General features: G+C 40.0%; 1 protein-coding gene across 1 annotated transcript; it reads right to left on the bottom strand.

Moving 5' to 3' along the window:
• Positions 1–10,137: 10,137 nt before the first annotated feature.
• Positions 10,138–19,064, bottom strand: LOC127782510 (AMSH-like ubiquitin thioesterase 3). Its single transcript, XM_052309749.1, has 14 exons — positions 18,795–19,064; positions 18,489–18,553; positions 18,312–18,405; positions 18,003–18,173; positions 17,811–17,917; positions 16,838–16,943; positions 16,689–16,735; positions 14,526–14,844; positions 14,267–14,356; positions 14,116–14,178; positions 13,896–13,970; positions 12,834–12,896; positions 11,296–11,348; positions 10,138–10,583 (listed from the first exon to the last, which is right to left on the bottom strand). The coding sequence occupies exons 1-14, from the start codon at positions 18,918–18,920 to the stop codon at positions 10,409–10,411; spliced, it is 1,554 nt and encodes a 517-aa protein (XP_052165709.1). The 5' UTR covers positions 18,921–19,064; the 3' UTR covers positions 10,138–10,408.
• Positions 19,065–20,006: the final 942 nt, after the last annotated feature.

Raw genomic sequence — 20,006 nt, 5'->3', positions numbered from 1 at the left:
TTTATGGAAATTGATTTTCGGCCCCCAGTGCAAAGGGCATAGGTGTTGAGCAGGGCTTTAAGGGTGAAAATTTCCTTTTGGTCCGCTTTCATAATTATCAGAGTATCATCAGCGTATTGCAGGATTGGAAATTGGCTATCTCCATTTGAGATTGGGGCAGTGAGGAGGCCCAAAGTTTGTGCTTTGTTTACAATGGATTGCAGCAGGTCTGCGGTTAGAACAAACAACAGTGGGGAAAGTGGGTCACCCTGCCTGACTCCTCTCTTGCATTTAAAGGTTTTTCCAGGTACTCCATTCAGCATCACAGAAGTGGAAGCAGATTTCAAGACATTGTTGACCAAGTTGATCCAAGATTGGTTAAACCCCTTAGCCTGCAAGATTTGCAGGATTGCTTCATGTTCCACCAGGTGGAAAGCTTTTTCAAAGTCAATTTTCATGATAATTATTTCTCTCTTGGTTTGCTGGCATTGGTGAAGATATTCAAAAGTCCATGCTAGGCAATCTTGAATGGTTCTGCTTTTAATAAAACCATATTGATTTGTGGATAAGATTCTGGATTAATGGTTGCAATCTATTAGCCATGATCTTTGTGAGGAATTTTAGAGCAGAACTTTGCAGGGCAATTGGCCTGAAGTCATTTGCAGATTCAGGGGAAGGTTTCTTTGGGATGAGGGTAATGAAAGAGTGGTTCAAATTATCCAAAGGCATATTGCTTAGAAAGAATTGGTGAGCCAGCTCATAGAAATCTTGCTTGATTATATTCCAACATTTATTAAGAAACATACCATTAAAACCATCTGGCCCAGGTGCTCTGTCGAAAGGCAAGTGCTTTATAATCAAATCCAGTTCATCATTTGAAGGTATTTCACTTAGAGCTTCCAAGTCTTGAGATGAATGTAAAAGATTTGAGAGGTCAAGTACCATTTGCATTATTCCCTGGGTTCCCATTTTGGATTTGTATGATGTATACAGCACATGTGCCTTCTCAGCATGAGAGGTGATGATTGTTCCATCTTCAAGAGTTAGGTGAGAAATTTTGTTTCTTCTAAGACTATCGGTTGCAGCAGCCTGAAAGAATTTGGTATTTTCATCTCCAAATTTTACCCATCTGATTGTACATCTTTTTTTTCCAAAACTCATTTTTGTAATTCAGCAGTTTGAGGATGTGTTCTTTTAAAATGATCCTAAAGTTCCATTCCAGAATGACCAATGTTCTATGTTCTTCTAGATTATCAAGGGCTGACAAGACCTTATTGCAATTTGCAATCAGATTGTTAAGATTAGAAAATCTTTTACTCCAAGCTTTAAGGCCTCTTCTTACATTTTTTTTTAACTTGGAGTTTATTGTGATGGCCTGATTATTTCCTCTGACTGGTATATTCCAACAGTGCTGAACTACCTCCAGGAAACCTGGAATTGACACCCAGTAGTTTTCGAATATGAAAATGCTTGATTTTGGAACGGAAGTTTCAATTGAAAGTTGGCAAGGAGCATGGTCAGATATGTATCTTGAAGTTGTTGTGGCCATGGTATGGGGGAATTTTAAAGTCCATGCTGTAGAGGTGAAAACCCAATCCAGTTGTTGCAATAAGGGTTGATCTTGCATGTTACTCCAAGTATAGGCTCTGCCTTTTAAAGGGATTTCTACCAGCCCTGTATTACTAATAATCTCATTAAAAATAAGGATATCATTCATGTCTCCTCCTGGCAAGTTTCTGTTTTCCACTGATCTTATAAAGTTGAAATCCCCCATTAGAATCCAGCACTGATCAGGCTCTATGTCAAAATTAAACACCAGTTTACAAACTCATCCCTCAACTCTCCTGCGCATGGTCCATAGATATTGGTGAGGTTCCATTTCTCAATTAAAGTGGATGTTGATGTAAATTCCACAGTGATAGCATAGGGCAGATATGAGATTACATTTCCAGTTACTGTTGCGCTGTTCCAAATGATAATGAGACCTCCAGATGCTCCTACCGAAGGATGATAGACGAATTTGTTAAAACGTTTTGAGCAAAAGTTCCTTAAGTATGAGTGATCAAAATGTTCCCTTTTTGTTTCTTGAATACAAATGATAGAACAGTTGGTTTCAGCAATTTTGTCTTTGAGAGCTAGCCATTTTTTAGTAGAGTTGATTCCCCTAACATTCCAACAAAGAATATGGCAAGACTTGTTGTGGTTTTGATTATTCATCAATTGGCTTATAAATCTTGAAGAGTGATGGAAAACAGTCTAGCTGATGTTCCATAATGGCATTCTCTGAATGATTGTGAAGCTTTTCCAGTAAACAAGCCCAGGCCGTTAACCAATCACAGCCAAAAGGTTCGATAGGAGGTATATCATCCAAGACCCAGAATGAGCAGAAGCAAAATATAGCATTCAAGACCACGAATAAGCAAAAGTAAGATATCGTGCAGCGTAACATATTATCAGAGAGGTTCAGCAAACCAACATCCGCTAAAGAACACATGAAAGTGGCAGAGAGTATAGCCTTATTACAACACCAAAAGTAGAGGCCTAACAAGGCCTGAAAATGATACGAGATTGGGTTCATTTCTTCTGCTTGAGTAGTTTATCAGTGGCTACATCCTCAGGAAGCATGCCACATTGATCAATTCCAATCTTCTGCAATTGCTGCACTGGTATTGGAGGAGGGAGGCCTTTTGAACCTTGTGCCTTTGGGACTTGGGAGAAAATGCTGGAGATGGGCTGAACCTTAGATTTTTTCCTTGGAGTGTCATAAGCCAGATCAATCTTCTCCTACCCAAGGAAACGTGGGCTTCTCCTCAAATGATCTATGGTTTATATTTATACCCTAAGTACAAAACTTGTCCATTACGGACACAACTCAAATTTTTCTAAAGATAAAATACAAACAAGTCCATATGGCGGATTCTTGTCATATTTCTAACTCAAACCGACATCAATATCCTAATTAATAGATACAATTGCCTTAAATGAGCTCTATCCCTAAACGGTAATGACAGTTATCCCAATCGAGGCCCAAACTGAGCCCCAAGTCGACCTGTATCGGCTCAATTGAATTCTGACTCTGCTTCCAACCGATATGCTGCCCAGCCAATGCGCAGTCTGTTTCGGCAAGATTCAATCTCCTTCGATTCCGCTTCGATATCCAACTCCAAATCCGAGTCTATCTTGCCAAATTTTGCTGTTAACAGTAACGGTTTGTGTAAGACAAAGCCCAAGAACGAGTTTTCTAAGAGCATTCACAGTGCAAGCACCGGTGGTAGGGTCTTAGCCCAAAAAATTGGCCCAAAGACACCGTTCCCCACAGTGCAAGGATCCTATATTGCGTGACCTAGTTGGATTTGGGCATTGTACAAGGAAACGGCACTCACAGCGCTCGTGACTTGGGCAGCGAGGGGGACCGAAGGAAATTAATTCCCTTACCTACCTTCAGCAACCCATCTTCTCCTCTCTTTCTCCTCCATCGTCTTCTCCACTGCTTCCTCCTACTCCGCCTCAGCCGTCGATCCTCCCGGTTCGCCGCCGCCACGCCTCCTTCTCCTCTCCGATGCCGCCGCGCCTCCTCGCCTCCCATGCCGCCGCGCCGCCTCCTTCTCCTCTCCTCCCAAGCAGCAGTCGGCGGTGTGGTCTTCTGGACTTGCGGCTGTCATCGGCGGCGACTTCAATGGTCTTCCGAAGGTTCGCCGGCACCTCCTCTCCCTCGATCTTGGCGGCAGCTCGCTAGTGCGCGGGCGGCCACTGGTTCTTGGCAGCGCGCGGACGCCGGTTCTTGGCTCGGCTACGGCTTTGACCAAAGACGACGCGCTGATGCAGCCCGGGTCTGGATCCGAGTTGTGGCGGCGGTCGTCAGCGCGGGGCCCTGGATTCGCCGCTAGATTTGGGGGTCGTGGCGGCGGATGTGGTGGCCGCGGCAGGGGCAGCAGCAAGAGTGGATGGCGCGACGCCGACGAGAAGCCGTGGCGAGGAGGAAGCGGGCGCGCGACAGCGAGTTGCCTCCTCGCTGATGATCTGATGATGGATTGGCTCCAACTATAGTACAACTTAGGGGATTATTGATTGTTGTTTTTGTGCATGTGAGATGTGTTGTTCATTGGTTAATATGAGATCTAGGGCCCTGGATTTCTCTTGTGTTCTTGGGACGGATCGAGATTTCTTTGTTTCTTTTGCTTCTTGGTGATTCCTCTTGTGTTCTTGGGACAGATCGAGTTCTTTTTTCTACGTTCTTGCTTGGGGTGTTTCGGTGGCGGGAAGAATCGTGGGTGAATTGGGGTTTTCTCCACTCGATGCGGTGCGAGGGCACGGCGTGGCCAAGAACCGTACCCCACAGCGCACGCGCCTCGCGCCTTCCTCTTCTTCTCGTGCCCTCGTTTTGGCGAGGTTTCGCGCGGCTCTGCTTGGGGGCGAGGAGCTCTGCTAGGGTGCAATTCCTTCTGCCACGTATGCTTCAATCCGAGCTGGCACCGTGTAGCACCGGTCTAGCTCACCGCACTGTGAGAGGCCTAATACAAGCTCTAGTGACACATCAAGTGGATCCAAGTATGATTGTAACGAAAAAAAGAATACTTGGAGGGCCTATGCGAACAAAATAAAAATTCAAGGATCAAATTGGGCCTTTGCTAAAACTTAATGGACTAGATTGCATAGAATGCTATTCACCAAAGCCTTTTCTTATAAGGAAAGGGTACGAATTACCCCCCATCCTCCCCCCTCCGAACTATCACGGTCGACCGAATTACCCCCCCCCCTAAACCCAAAAACCAGACATCGTGCACCCTGAACTTTCAATACCGGATAAATTACCCCCCTCGACCCAATCCAGATCAGTTTTGTCCTACGTGGCATATGCGTGGCAATCCAGTCAGCATTTTATTTATAAAAAAATATGGGACCCACCTGTCATATTCCTCTTCCACTCTTCCTCTCTCTCTTCCCTCTCTACCACTCTCTCACTCTTCCTCTCTCTTCTCTCTCTCACTCTCTCGCGAGTCGGCTGCAGACAGTGGGCAGCGCCACCGAACGCGGAGGCGGCGGGGGATGAGGAGGAGGCGGCAGCGGCGGCTACAAGTACGGATGAGCCCTTGTCCGCCGTCCCCGGCAACTGCTTCTTGAGGTGGTCGACGTGAACCAGGTTGAGGAGCGTGAAATGGATGGTATCGGTGGTCATGATTGCGGTGGCCTTGTCATTGACGGTCTCGCCGCTGCCGACCTTGATGCCGGTGATGGCGACGAAGTAGAGGTTAGGGTCAATGTTCGGCACCTTGTCGACGCCGACTGGGATGAGCGGGGTAGTGGTGCTCTTCCGACCACCACCTTGCACCGGCGCCGCGGCGTCGCCGAGCCACACGAAGCTCCTGAGATCACCGTCGATGAAGTAGGCGAACCTCCAGAATGACGCACCGAGGACACTGCGCCTGCCGAGGCTGACGATGGCGTCTATGCCGGAGGAGGTGGAGCACGTGTACACAACCGTATCATTGGAGAAGATTCGCCGGCCGCCGAACGTGGACACGAAGACAGCCCCCTGCCGGAGGTCGCCAGCGTTCTCCTGACCAGCGGTATTCCTGCAAACTTCCGCTCCGCCGCCACCACCGCCTCCGCCGCTGCACTGGCTGGTGACGGTGACCTCGCTGGTGACGTCAGCGGCGCCCACCATCTGCCGCCAACCCGCGAGAGAGTGAGAGAGGAAGAATGGAAGAGGAATATGACAGGTGGGTCCCTTTTTTATGAATAAAATGCCGACTGGACTACCGCGTATGGCACGTAAGAAAAAACCGCTTTGGATTAGGTCGAGGGTGGTAATTTGTCCGGTATTGAAAGTTCAGGGTAAACAATGTCTGGTTTTCAGGTTTAGGGGATAATTTGGTCAACCGCGATAGTTCCCGGGGGGGAGGGGGTAATTCGTACTTTTTCCTTCTTATAAATTAAGAATAACAATACATGTAAGTGTGTAGATGAGGTCACATTAATTAGTCTTTAGGGACTAAGGAATGGGTCCTTTTTTCCTCAAATATTAGAACGTTTAATTTGTCTCCTCAATTACTAGTACTAGCGCCAAATGCCATTTTTGTTGTGGTTATAACTTACAACGGTTGCTAAGCACACAAATGCACCTCAAATTAAATTAAAGGTTTTCCATAGCTTTGGCTCCCGATAAATACAGATATTGACATATTGTTCCTAGCTAGAACCGTGCACTTCTGTGCTGAATTAACGATTCCAAGTTGTTGGGAACTTTTTTTTTTTTTGGCAATAAGACAATCAGGATCCGGCACCTAAACACCTTGCGGTAATATGGAGTTGACAACCATCTCGATCTAGCCAAAAACCAAATCAAGATGGGTTTTGTAAAACTAGCAATTGGTTTGATGAGGCTAATGGAGAGCTTTAATTTTGTATTCATCATGAAGATGTTTATTTTTTTTCATATTACTAATGAGTTATCTTTGATGTTGCAAAGGAAGGATCAAAACATTGTGCAAGCTATGTCATAGCTTATTGATGTAAAAAAAACATGTAGAGTTGGTCAACGTGAGCAATGATGGTTAGGAGCCGTTACTTGAAGAAATTAAAACATTTTGTGAATAATACAAGATTCCAATACCAAATATGAGTAAAACAAGACCAAGATAGGGCAGATCAAGGCTAAGTGGGATCATAGTCACTCAAGACCATCACTATCATATTGATGTTTTCTGTGCTGCGCTTGATGTTATCAACACGGAGATGAATCACCGCTTCAATGAGACTTATTCTCTATGTCCGATATGAGCAAGATTGCTCGACTTACTCAGAGATTTATGAGAAAGATTTCTCAAATTGTGATTGTGCCGCTATAAAGGATCAAATTGAAACCTTCATTCTGCATGTGCGAAGAATATAGGATTTTATTGATTGCCAAGAATTTGCAAGTCTAGCTAAGAAGATGGTTCAAACCGGGAGACATATTGTGTATCCATTGGTCTAACGTATTATTGAGTTAGCCTTGCTTCTACTAGTTGCAACAACAATTGTTGAAATAGTGTTCTCGGCTATAAATATCAAGACTGGTTTGCGCAATAGGCTATCCAATGAGTGGCTTAACAACTTGATGTTGTGGTATATTGAGCATGATTTGTTTAATGCCATCAAGAAGTAGTTCCAAAACATGAAAGCTAGGAGAATGCAGGTACTTAAGTCTCCCAGCAAAACAACCAAAATTAGTGCTTTAGTAAGTCTTTTGGCTTCCTTTTCTTTTAAAAAGCATCAACTACTAAGTATATATTGACCCTTCTACTTTGCTTATTTGACATGTTATAATTGTTTTATATTATTTTAGGGCTAAAGGTCAACTGTGATGTGTAGGACATCAACAAGGTATTTTCTTGTATCTATTGTGTTCTTCTTTTTTTTTTTGCATGTTTGCATTCTCGTAGTTGATGTTGACTCAATTAGTATATAATCTATTTATTTTTGTGATTGCAATGTGTGCTTTTTTAATGTTTTTTTTCTTGATTGGATCGCAATGCTCTTAATCAACTTGTTCATCTCTGCTATAGTTATGTTTGTTTTCCTATGTCCGCTACTACATCGTAGTACCATGATACCTTGAAATATCAATATGTATCTTGACCTAGGAATCACCATGATAGCTTTATATATCATTATGCATTATTTTCATGTGCGTCTCTGTGATACCTCGAAGATATACCACAAATACTTCAAGTATCATGATACCATCATTTGTACCCGGATATATACGTTGAGATATTGATATGCATTATCTTTGCATGTATCTCCGTGATACCTTGATGATAACTAATATCGTGATACCTCCAAATTAAATATTTACCTTCGTGCATATGCAGCCGTCCATGCGGTGGCACATGGGGTCAAGATCATAATCTATACCGTTTCAAGACAGTGACATGATTTAGTTGCCCTCTATTTTGCGAGGATTTTCTCGTGTGTATGATGTTATAGGAATTCAAGTTGTTACTAGAATCATACACATGTATACACGTAGCAACTAGCAAGCGCTATGATGGGAGTATTAAGCCACACTTCATCTTACATTTTATAGTTATATCATGTGATACGTGTGTAGTCATATTTCTAGACATGCCAATGCATAAAGACATGGTAGGGCGCATCTCCTCGCATGCTACTAAACGATTAGATAGTGTGAAATGAAATAAACACGTAATGTGTAAATTAAATGGAGGTAATTATGGGTGTCGCATGGTAGCAATTCAAGTTCAAGTTCGCACAGTGATCGATTCAAACAATGAGGACTACTATACCGCATGCACTGATTATAATGGGGCAAGAATCCATGCAACATGCATAGCACTTGTATGTTATCGTGTTGATTATAGCATTTCTATAACTAAATGATAAATTGCACCTTGCTGTGGGAATTCCTAAAAAATAATAAAATAAAAATAAAATATTATAGACAATGATGTTTTAGGTGAAGAGAATGGTGTACGAGAAATAAAACAATTATTGTACGTGCATAAATAGAATTAATATAGAAAAGTTTAAATATATAGATGACAAATGACCAAGAATGCACACGGAAGTAATCCAATGGGAGCAGCATAGCTATCTCCAACCTAGTTGTAACAACAACAATATGCTGATAGTTTCTGATTCTTTGGAATCTTGAATTGAAAATCTTGTCACTTGGAGCACTAGAGGTAAGAGTTAACTTCCATATGGTTTCTTGAGCATCATAATTTGCCACAAAAATATTAGTAACACCATGTCACCTCAGTCATTTTAGCATTTGCATTTAAATAATTGATGTAAGGTATAAATTATCTATCCTCTCTTATAAAGCTATATCACGCAAATGTATGCGCTATACCATTTGGATAATTGATCAAAGGTGCAAAACACATGTGAAGTAAACTGTTGTAATGAGGCAAATCCATTCCACATTTTATATCTACCATTTAGTCATGTACTCAGTTCGGTCTATATTATAAGACGTTTTGGCCTCTTCATTTTTTTTTTATCTAGGTTCACTAACATCCTTAAAAAGAACACACTGGAATTAATATGTGGGCTAAGGTACATATGGAGATTAATTATTGGGGAATCACAAAAGCCCATCTCGTGGGAAGGCGTGGATGTAAGAGTGCTCTTCTAACCAATTGAGACATGTGTGGTGGAGAGAACTAGAGGAACACTCGTATACGAGATGCACGTGAATGGTCCACTGATATGGACTCCTCATGCTTGCGTAACCTCTACGAGTCTTCCACAATGGCTCCTTTCTCTACGCTCGAGGGTGTCGCGCTGACAACATTTTTGACATCGCACGTCATGCAGTGCTTTCTCTACGCTCGAGGGTATCGCGCTGACAACAACATTTTTGACACCGCACGTCATGCAGTGCATGCCGCTCCTCGTCGACTAAATCCACACCATAACAAGGAGTCTTCCACAACGGCTCATCTTCCCCTATGCTCAAGGGTTGCGCGCTGACGACAACATTTGACACCGCACGTTGTTCATGCGATGCATGCCGCTCCTCGTCAACTAAATCCACACCATAACCAGAGCCCTCCGTAAATGTTCATCATATTCCGCCCATTTGCCTTATTCATGATTTACTGTCTAATTTAGATCACATGATGTTTACATGTTTAACTGGTTCACATGTTCAATATTATAATTTATTTAAATAAATTATATCAGTATGTGCTTATATTTCCATCAGCACATACATAGACATACATGAATCTATTTAAAACATAAAACATCTTATAGTGTGAAACATCATATTTGAACAAGTATAAACCCTAAGGACAAGCAAGCAAGCATCAATGCCACCTATGGATTTGGACCGGCCGGGTGAGGAAACCGGGAAATTAGGACCATAGCCACCATCATTATAAGATGATCATGTTGTAGATATACTTCAAAAACCTTACAAAAAAAATTTGTGAAAAAAAAATTGCATACGTGTTCTTAACAATCTTAAAGCAAAGGCAAAAAAATAAACTTCAATTAAAAAAAACTCAAAATCAAAAATTCAAATTTTGACCGATAAACATAAGCAAAAAGATGGGGCTGTTAATAAATAAGTAAATAACCATCCTAAAATAAACCAAATATAAGTAATAGAAATAGCGCTAAAATAATCTGAGTGTTCAAATGTACAACAATTGACTTGGCATAAAAATGAGATTGAACATTTCCACCTCGTCTTACAAGCGTATATCTTGAGAGCTAAGTGAGTATAATGAAATACAATAAATTCATAAATTCCCCATAGATACCGGAGATATTCATTTCAACGGAACTCTATACATGCAAATAGCTATGTACAATCACTTACATCGGTATTCGAGATTCTTCAGCACAGTTAAAAAAATAAAGGCAGCCAACTTGTTCAGCTGCCAGTCTTTCGCGGATGGAGTTCTCACCATTATCGAAGGTCAATCACATCAAACTTTACATCGGGGTTCATATACACATGGGAGCAATGCTCATAAATTGGTGAACCATCTAGAGGGGCCTTATGAGGATGGAATCCTCTCTCCGGGCAATCATGGATCACACCCATACCACCAGGATCAGAGAGATGAAATATACCATGTTTTCTGTTCAACAACACATTCAAGATCACATGATCATCTAATGCACAGTCCATATTCAACATGGTTCAAGCTAGCACAAGCAGACAATCACAAGCTAGCAAGCACAAGCAGACAAGCAAACATTATGTAGACTATTAATTCGGCTTCAAAAAATTTTCATCAATCTTATAGGGTAAAAAGAAACTGCAGCGAGTGGCTTAACAATGTACTGCTAGAGATATGTACTGCTAGAGAACGTAAAAACAAACAAAGACGTTCCGATGTTATTGAGGAAATTGTAAGCACGAAATTGTACTACTCGGTCAGAGATGCAACAGATTGCACATTTGACCTAAGTTGAAAGATGCAAACTACAAATGCTTCAAAATTAGCATCCCAAGAAGCAAACTACTCTATCCATCCCAAAATATAACCATTTTTAGCATAGTGCCAAGTCAACTATTTTTAACGTTGACTATTAATAGCAAAAGAAATAAAAGAGAACAATCATGTAAAACTAATGTTACTAGATTTATAATATTAATCAAACTATCGTAACATGTAAATCTTTTTATTTAAAACATCTTATTTTTATAGATATTGTTGGTCAAAGTAGCATCTCGAGGACTGTGTTGAAATCCAAAAATGCTTATATTTTGGGACGGAGGGAGTATAAAAGAATTGACTCAACTGGCTGCCAAATGCACAAGTAAACGTCACAGAGCAAATCACATACCTTCTTGTGTCAGTAGGTGCCATAACTATTGCAATTGCTTCAGGTAACATCACCTGTTGGTATAAAAGATCAATTAGCAAACACATGAACAAATAGAAAATAATGTTTTTTTTCTTTCATGAAATGATTTCAGGCAGAAAATTCTGACATAGAAACAATGTCGTTCAATTTACCAGCCAGTACATACTAAGCAAATTAGCAGGGCGCATGCTACTCTAGTAATTAATTGAACACGAGAATATTATAGAAATGAAACCATCATATCATATTGGATCTAACCATGTCTGGGTATGCAATAATATTCTGAAGAAAATCAACAGATAGCACAAAACTTTGCCATGAGCACTGGGTAAATTGCACATGTCATGAACAGATTCCTGTGTTACCTGGATACGCCAAAAAGCCACGTATTCGTATCAGATACACGAAAGGATACGGATGCGTGCATTGGATAGGGTCCAAATGATACGTATACCGTATGTATCAGTGATTTTCATTGTTTCCATGTAAATAAAACAAATCAGGATACTTCCCCGATACATATCCCAATTCCTCCCGGAAACGAAAACTATGCATCGCTTCATCCTGGCAACCATTCACAATGTGAGGCCCTTGTTGTTCTCGTTCAAGACCGCTGTCAATGGAAGCGGAACACAGTGTCGTTGTTGACAACAGAAGCCAAATGCAGCGCCGCTGTCGATGGAAGCCAGGTGTAGCGCCAGATGCCAAATATGCAGTGGTGCAGCACTGCCGCCGCCGTGGAGCGTAGCTTTGCCCCCACTGCCATCCTCCATCGCCACCACAAACGCCACCGTCACCAGCCACTAACTTCATTCATCCCCAGTGAGGCTTTGAGTTGTTGGCCCTTCCAACTTTCTTGTTCCCCTTATCTATTTTCTTAGTACAAGTGCTATGTAGTTTAGAGCTGATGAATTTCGGATTAGCTAATGTGCGGTTGATATGTAGCTGCAAATTCATAGAGGAACTAATGGGCCAGCAAAGCAAGGGCAAACTAACATGCTACCCATGCCATTCAGTGGATTGTGGAGGTAAGTTTGAGTTATTGGAGAAGATAGAGAAAAGTTAGAGAGGAAGACATGATGTACTGTTTATTACTGATACTTTTTTGAAGGCTGTTACTGGTATTACAATATTCTGATTTCCTTGCACGAGTCATATTATTTTCTACATGTATAGATGATCCCTATATCCATGTTTTTTTAGAGAACGCCGTATCTCCGTATCTACATATCGCGTATCCGTATCCCCATATGTGGGTAACATAGACATTCTTTTTCAGCTCCTGGTCTAAGGGTGATCAGTGCATTGCAGATATTTATAATTTCACTACTGGGAAACATCCTGACAATTACTCTAGGACATGCATTTGTTTGGTGTTTTCCTCATAGAAATCAATGAGAAAACAGTTATAAGATTAATATCACAATAAAGTGTAGGCAAGACAACATAAATTACTTCAATAGAAATTGCAGCCCCAAGTGGTAATGCTATGTGAGATCCAATCTGACAAATATTACCTGATAAGAATAATGATTATGGAGATCAATGGAAGACAGGAAGCAGGACTGTGTTGGATGTGTCTGGAAAAAAAGAACAGAAAAATGATGTCAGAAGAAACAGAATATTTTAACGCAAGAAAGCAGGCCCAACAAATTATACTCACAGTTGTTCTAATCAAAGAAAACAAAAAAAATCGTTGCATGAGATGTGTAATTCAGTTTTATCTACTGAAACCGCTCATAAATATTGACAGTCATAGAACTGCCCTATTTGTGCATGAAAAATGAATGATATTTTGGCAGCATTTTCTGACACTTAACAATGTACTCCCTCCGGTTTTTAATAGATGACGCGGTTAACTTTTTGTCACACATTTGACCATTCATCTTATTTAAAAATTGTGCGAATATGCGAAAATGAAAATCATGCTTAAAGTATCTTTAACGATAAACCAAGTCACAACAGAATAAATAATAATTATGTAATTTCTTTGAACAAGACAAATAGCCAAACGCGTGTAAAAAATTCAATGGCATCATCTATTAAAAACCAGAGGTAGTACTATGTAATGCCGTGCACAATAGTTGAATTCCAATGTCGTATATGTCCAAAGAAGAACTGAAGAAGACAAAATCTGAATCCTAAACTGCTAATAGATGCTGAAAACTCAAGCTTGATAACAGGAATGACAACTTTAAGCATGTACCAAGAATGCCCCTCTTGAATATGGGCAATCGAGTATTCTACCAACAAGTTTCAAAAAACAACCCACTGACATGCCAACTGAAGAATTTGATATCACATTTTCATTCCCAGTGTTAAAGAAGAGATTAGGCTCTTTTACATGGCAGAGAAGGAGCTCATCTTCAATATTTTTTTAAAGAAGCTATCAAGTTGGATTACTAATGTAAAGATGTTCATCTTCACTGATGAAGTGATATCTTTATATCAAATATACTAAAATAAGTGCTGGTACCAATTTAAGGTATTATTACAGTAGATGTACCCTATTGACTTGAGCTGTTGAGCAAACAACAAAAGGCATCAATGGTATCAAAGTTTCATTGAACCAGACTTACGTGAATCCAACCAAGAGTGAAAAGCGAGCCCTTGTCCTGAACATCAAATAATTCATCTTCATTTGTCGCTTCACACTGTAAAATAAAGAAAGCCATGTAACTCAGTTGTCTCTTGAAGTGTCATAATTATATACTCATTCAGTAACATGTATAACTGAAACTATGAAGCATGGAACAAATATGTCGACCGAGATAGTAACATAGAATATTTATAACTTACTGAATCAGATGTAGATTTCTGCTTTGGAATTATCAAGGCAGTCACATAAAAGGTTCTCTTTTTCTACAGGAAAATATAACAAAATTTAAGTAGTCCAGTTAAGCAGTCCAGTCAAATCACTCTTCTTATTTTCTTTGGGGAATGTACATACCAGGGTACCAGCAAGAACTCCACATGTTTCTAAACTTCTCTTAGTGTTTGCCTCAGCAACCCTTAGAAAACATTCCATCAACTTTACCGGCTAATAAGAAAGTAGCATTGAAATCATCAGTGAAATTATGTCAATAGTAACAATACATGCAAATAAAATGCAGATAGAAGAACACTACTCAAGTGCTTAGTGTAAAGCTGTAGGTCCAGAACAATATTATAGTTTCAACTTTCAAAGGATAGTGCATATCTCAACTTACAACATGTAAGTTCTGATAACGCCCGGTTTCTGAGACAGCAAGTCCTGGTGTTGGATCTGCAACTTCTGATGGAGCAATTGGCCTGCGCTCTAACTCTGCCAAGACTGGAGGAGGTGAAGGCTGTTTGATACTCAATTGGGATAATTCTTCTTCCAGACTAACAGAAGGTACAGAGGCGCATTCCTCTGCCAGCTTAGACCATCGACCATCATCAAGGGACAGAACAGATTTCATATCATCATTCTCAATTTGAGTGCTATCTGTGGATATTGTACTGGGACCATTCTGACCATCTTGGTTCAAGACAGATGGAAATAAACTGCATAAGCAAGAGAGTGCTAATGTCACATGATAAGAAACATAAAGTTTTCAGCTGAGAGTATGAACTAGTTTCCATACAAATATGATTAATGTCCAGCTGCAATCCCTACTATTGCAACAATGTGAATAAGCACTTCTGCTTTCAAATTTGGATGTTTCCTCCTTTCAAAATATATCTATTTAGTAGAGCCATTTGACATTTCTGTCAGGTGGTTCTATACGTATGTAGCACGTCATCACTAAAATTATTTCAAGAAAATGCTTTAAGCTTTTGTGTAACTGACAAAATGCCTGAAAGAAAACATCGCTCTATATAAAATACAAGGCATCTTTTCACCTTGCAAAGCCTCTGGAATTGAACAATTACCATTAATTTTTCTTACAATATACTAATAGTAAGTACAAAATTAGGTTAATCTAGAATTATTTCCATATGTGAATTAAATTTATCAGCAGAACTTCAGTTGCCAGGCACCAATATACTCATATATTGCTGAATTAATTATTGACAAACTTTAAAAAATGGATTATAAAATAACCGGGTTCCTACCCACAAAAGAAAAAGAGCGAACTGTACTTTAGACTACCTTTTAGAGTAAATTACAGTTTGGGCCACCTTTTATTGCCAAAGTTTCACTTTGGACCACCCCTAAACTAATATTTTCACTTTGGATCGGGTAACTTTGCCATATTTCCAGTTTGAACCACCCAACTCTCTTTACTATTCATGTTTACCCTCTATTCTGGTGAAGATATGGCCTGCATATAGACGGTGAAGTTCACCGATGTATCGAAACCGATTTGATTGAGATTGTTGATGGGCGCTGAAGGAATTGTTTAGGGTGGTCTAACCCAAAAAAATGGTGAAATTACCCGGTCGAAAGTGAAAAGATTGGTTTAAGGGTGGTCCAGAGTGAAACTTGGGTGATAAAATATATGGCCCAGATTGCAATTCACTCCACCTTTCATTACCAAAGTTTCACTTTGGGCCACCCTTTACCTAATATTTTCACTTTGGACTAGGTATTTTTGCCTTCTTTGCATTTTGGACCACCCAAACTTTCTTCGCGAGCATATTAACAGCCTCAAGCTCATCGGCACCTTCATGCCGATGATCTCCCCTGTTTAGGTGTAGGTCACATCTTCTGCCGGAGGAGAGGTTGGACATGGCTAGACAAAAGCATTATGGTGATCCAATGTGCAACAAAGGGAAAAATACCTAGTCCAAAGTGAAAAGATTGGTTAAAGGGTGGTCTGAAGTGAAACTTCGGTAATAAAAGGTGGCCCAAAGTGCAACTCACTCAAAAAAAAAACTGTAGGGCTATTAGAAAATAACTGAGATAAATGTTCTGGGATACCTATGTGATCAACAAAAGTTCTGTCAAAGAGACAACATAATTTTTTTAGAATTAAAATATTAGTACACAGAAGGCAGTAAAAAATTATAAATATCATACAATAATAAAAAAATATAGATGAATTCCACCAATAAAAACAAAAAAAATATAAGATAGTAAAACTCCACGAAAAGACATTACTGAATATTCAATCTGTTTTACTTTTTTTTTGTATGGTTGTTTTTTACAGTTTTTTGTAACTTCTGTTTTAATGGATCTTTGTAGTTGTGTACTATTTTTTTAGAAGCAATTTAATTCTTACAGAAGTTCCAAGAAACACTGAAGTTCAAATGAAGTTTATGGAGCTGGTAAGCTATGAAGATAATTAGTAAGATAGACTTTTCCGACTTGAAAGAAGTTCAACACAGGGTTTGGAAGAAGAAAGAGACAAGTAGAAAATATAATCACTTTAGAGATATTAAGCTGTAAGCATCTAAATTCTCACCTAGACACATCGCTTTTTATTAGATCAAGATTGCTTGGATACTGAACCTGCAACAAGCAATAAGGAAATCAATAAGACTATGGATGTCTTCTCTATGGTTATTTTTTTTTCAAGCAAACGCATTCAGAGAATGAGGAAAATAACCGTACCTTGATTGCAGTAACAGGCCCAGTCCATTGCCCATGAAGCCCATTAGGTCCCAATATAGAGTGTCTAGCTAATGTTTCTTCTTTAGGGAAAGGGAGATTTGCAAGTCTGTTTAAAATAGACGGCAAATGATAAGTTTTTAGTCTACTAGCACAAATGGCTACAAATATGTCAGGGATAAATAATGAATTCATCTATTTTTCCAGGAAATACATTGACAAGAGAGTCAAATAGGAATAAAGAAAACACTTAATCAAAAGCATGCAAATAAAAGTAACATTCTTGCTATAACTCTTCTATAAGTTGACTAACTTTAACCGATGCTGCGAACCAACTGGCCTTCTTTAATATTTTCTATTGCCATGTAATGATGTTTCACAGCTTTACATTTACAACTATGGCATTCACGGAATCAACGATTACCAAATACCCTGGATGCAGTATAGAATTTATGTTCATCGATTTATACTGTTATACAATTGTAGCTCATCGAAAAAATCAAGTGATAAATACAGCTGGTTCATGCAAGAAAAATGTTATTTTTTATATTAAAAAAGACTGTACTGTACAACTAGTGATTGATTTCTAAATATCTCCTAACTGAAGACTTAGATCTGTGACCTGTTGCACATTATGAACTATGAGCATGTTTGGTGTGGAGGAGAACCAACATATTCCAAAGGAATCTGCTATTTTTGTTGAAAAAAATAGTGAAATTCTTGAACACCCAATTTAATTTAGGGCACATGAATGGTCTCTTACCTACAAGCAAAATTTTGGTCTTAAATCTTACCTAATTGAGTCAATCAAGTTCTATGATGTTTTAGGTAAGCTAATAAACATGTCTATTGAGTTTCCTTTCCTTAATTAATATCTCACAGTATCAATATGAAAAGTAATAAATGTCTACTTTTTATTTAAGACAGATGAAACACCCAAAACATACATATAAATATGACTGAAATATACACATACTGTTTGCGGGTCGGTCTATCAGGTTGAGCACTCATTAATGGTGCCATTTGATGATTCCCACCAGGGACAGGTCTTTGAAATGATCCATTGTTGCTTCCTACAAATGGCTGAACAATAAAGTAAACCAGAACAAGCACTTAGAAGCTGACCATAATGAGAGAGAATAACCATAACAGGCTTATATATATATACCTGATATGTATAAGGATTTGTCATATGCTGTTTTGTTATATTATTTACAGCAATGGTTCCATTTATACTATTGGATTCGATGGCACCTCCTCTTGCTCTGTTATGCTCAGTGATTTGCCGCTGCACAACTGGCTTCAGTGACTCAAGCTCACTGAGCACTTCAATGAGTTTCTATGACAAAATGACAGTTACTTAGAGACAGCTGATAGAGCAAAGAACATCGTTATCCATAATTAAAAACAATCAACTGGGATCCACTAGACAACTTAAAACCATATATATACACAGTAGTAAAGCGAGAGGAATTACAGATTGATTATGTGGAGCAAGCCTGAAGAAATCCACTTCTCTCAACTTGAATGTATGGTAGTCACGGTGCTTTGGAATCGTCTCGCAAACCAAGCTGCAACAATACATACGTTTGGTGTGACCCCGGAACTTCACTAGAACAAAAAAAATATCAAGATAATTCAGCTACCAACCCACCTCGAGTAACGCAGGAGGATGACATACAGGTCGACGAGATTATTCTCGTCTCGATATATCTTAGCCTGCGCAAAACCACATCGAAGCACCCAGCATTAACACAATTCGGTACCGGAACCAAAAGAATCGACCTAATCGCGTAACGAAACAATCCCCAATTCATCGAATCCCGACAGCCCCCAACCACAATCAGCGTGCTACAGCGAAATCGCGCAAATTGATCTACCAAAGTCGGCAGGCGCTCTCATCGACCAGGAGGAGGGATCTGGCGTCCCGGGAGGGATTCACCACGGGGGCGGGCCTGACCTGGCGGAGGAGGTTCCCGGCGATGCGGAAGTAGTAGGGGAGCTTGATGCGGTGGTCGACGGCGATCGGGCGCGCGCACGCCTCGATGTCGATGCCGCCGCCCCTGGCCTGCTGCGGCGGCCCCATGGCGGGCCACTCCTCCGCGAGTGCCGCTTCTCCGGCGAGCTCCGCGGCGGCGGCGGCGGGGAATCGGGCGGGCGAGGCGGGGGTTGGGGTTAGGAATGAGGTAAAGTGGACTTTTCTTGGTGGGGTGTGGCGGTGAAGGAATTCGATCACGTTGCTGGACTTTGGGTACGAATACGATACGACACTGCGATTCGGCTTGTTTTGCGTTTGCACCCTTGGAAGGTTTTGAAATTTTTCTCCTCCTGTTATCTCCTCTTTGGCTCTTTGCAGTTTAGCCCCTCGCGGAGTTGTCATTTGTCAAGACGATCTGGCCACATATCGTCAACATGTCAACATAGTTAGGTGATCCTCTTTTTTTTTTCATTTGTTTTCTTATCTCTTGCTCTGTTTATCCTGAATGTACTATACGATATAATAATACTCAGTTAGGATATACTATACGATATATGCTACAATATTATGTATAATTTATCCCCTCAAAAGAAATTTTTATCTATTGTTTTAAAAATTAAATAATCATAAATATGCTAATATATCCAATGTTTATCAAATGCAACAATAGTCTCTCAACAGTGAGGAAGAGAGCAAGTAAAACTAGAAGTCCTTGATATGTGGACACTCTACGCACATAATGCAGTTGTGAACCATCCTTTTGTCAACACTAACTACTCATCAAAGTGTGCCACGCAAATATAACAAGCTAGGGCCTATACTCCAATTTTTTTCATACTCAAATTTCAATCAAATTTATAGAAAAATTTAGCAATATTTATAATATAAAATTAGTTTCACTAAAACTAAGTTTTGATATATTCTAATAATATGTTAATTTTGCGTTAGAAATATTGCTACATTTTTCTATAAATTTGATCAACTTTAAAAAATTTAAAAAAAATCAAAGTGACTTATAACATAAAATAGAGAGTATCTATTAAAACAAATAGAATAGCTTGTGGACTGGGTCTGTTCGGCAGGCAGCAGGCAGGTGCAGCCGCTGGCCTTTTTTGCTTGTGAAAGCTTGCTTCACTGTTCGTATAGGCTGCAGCAGTGCAGCCGAACACACCCATGCAAAAGGAGCACTTTTTT

Source organism: Oryza glaberrima, chromosome 1 (assembly GCF_000147395.1).
Source record: "Oryza glaberrima chromosome 1, OglaRS2, whole genome shotgun sequence".
In the NCBI taxonomy this organism is placed as follows: domain Eukaryota; kingdom Viridiplantae; phylum Streptophyta; class Magnoliopsida; order Poales; family Poaceae; genus Oryza; species Oryza glaberrima.
Note: the sequence above shows the minus strand (reverse complement) of the source record. Positions and strands in the feature narration are given on the sequence as shown.

What these genes read in the sequence shown, in the direction of transcription:
- LOC127782510 (XM_052309749.1), bottom strand. Translation starts at nt 18,920, where the DNA reads ATGGGGCCGCCGCAGCAGGCCAGGGGCGGCGGCATCGACATCGAGGCG. An exon ending in CCGGGAACCTCCTCCGCCAG is followed by an intron (nt 18,554 to 18,794) that starts GTCAGGCCCGCC and finishes GGTTTTGCGCAG; the next exon opens with GCTAAGATATATCGAGACGA. An exon ending in GCACCTACTGACACAAGAAG is followed by an intron (nt 10,584 to 11,295) that starts GTATGTGATTTG and finishes GTTGTTGAACAG; the next exon opens with AAAACATGGTATATTTCATC.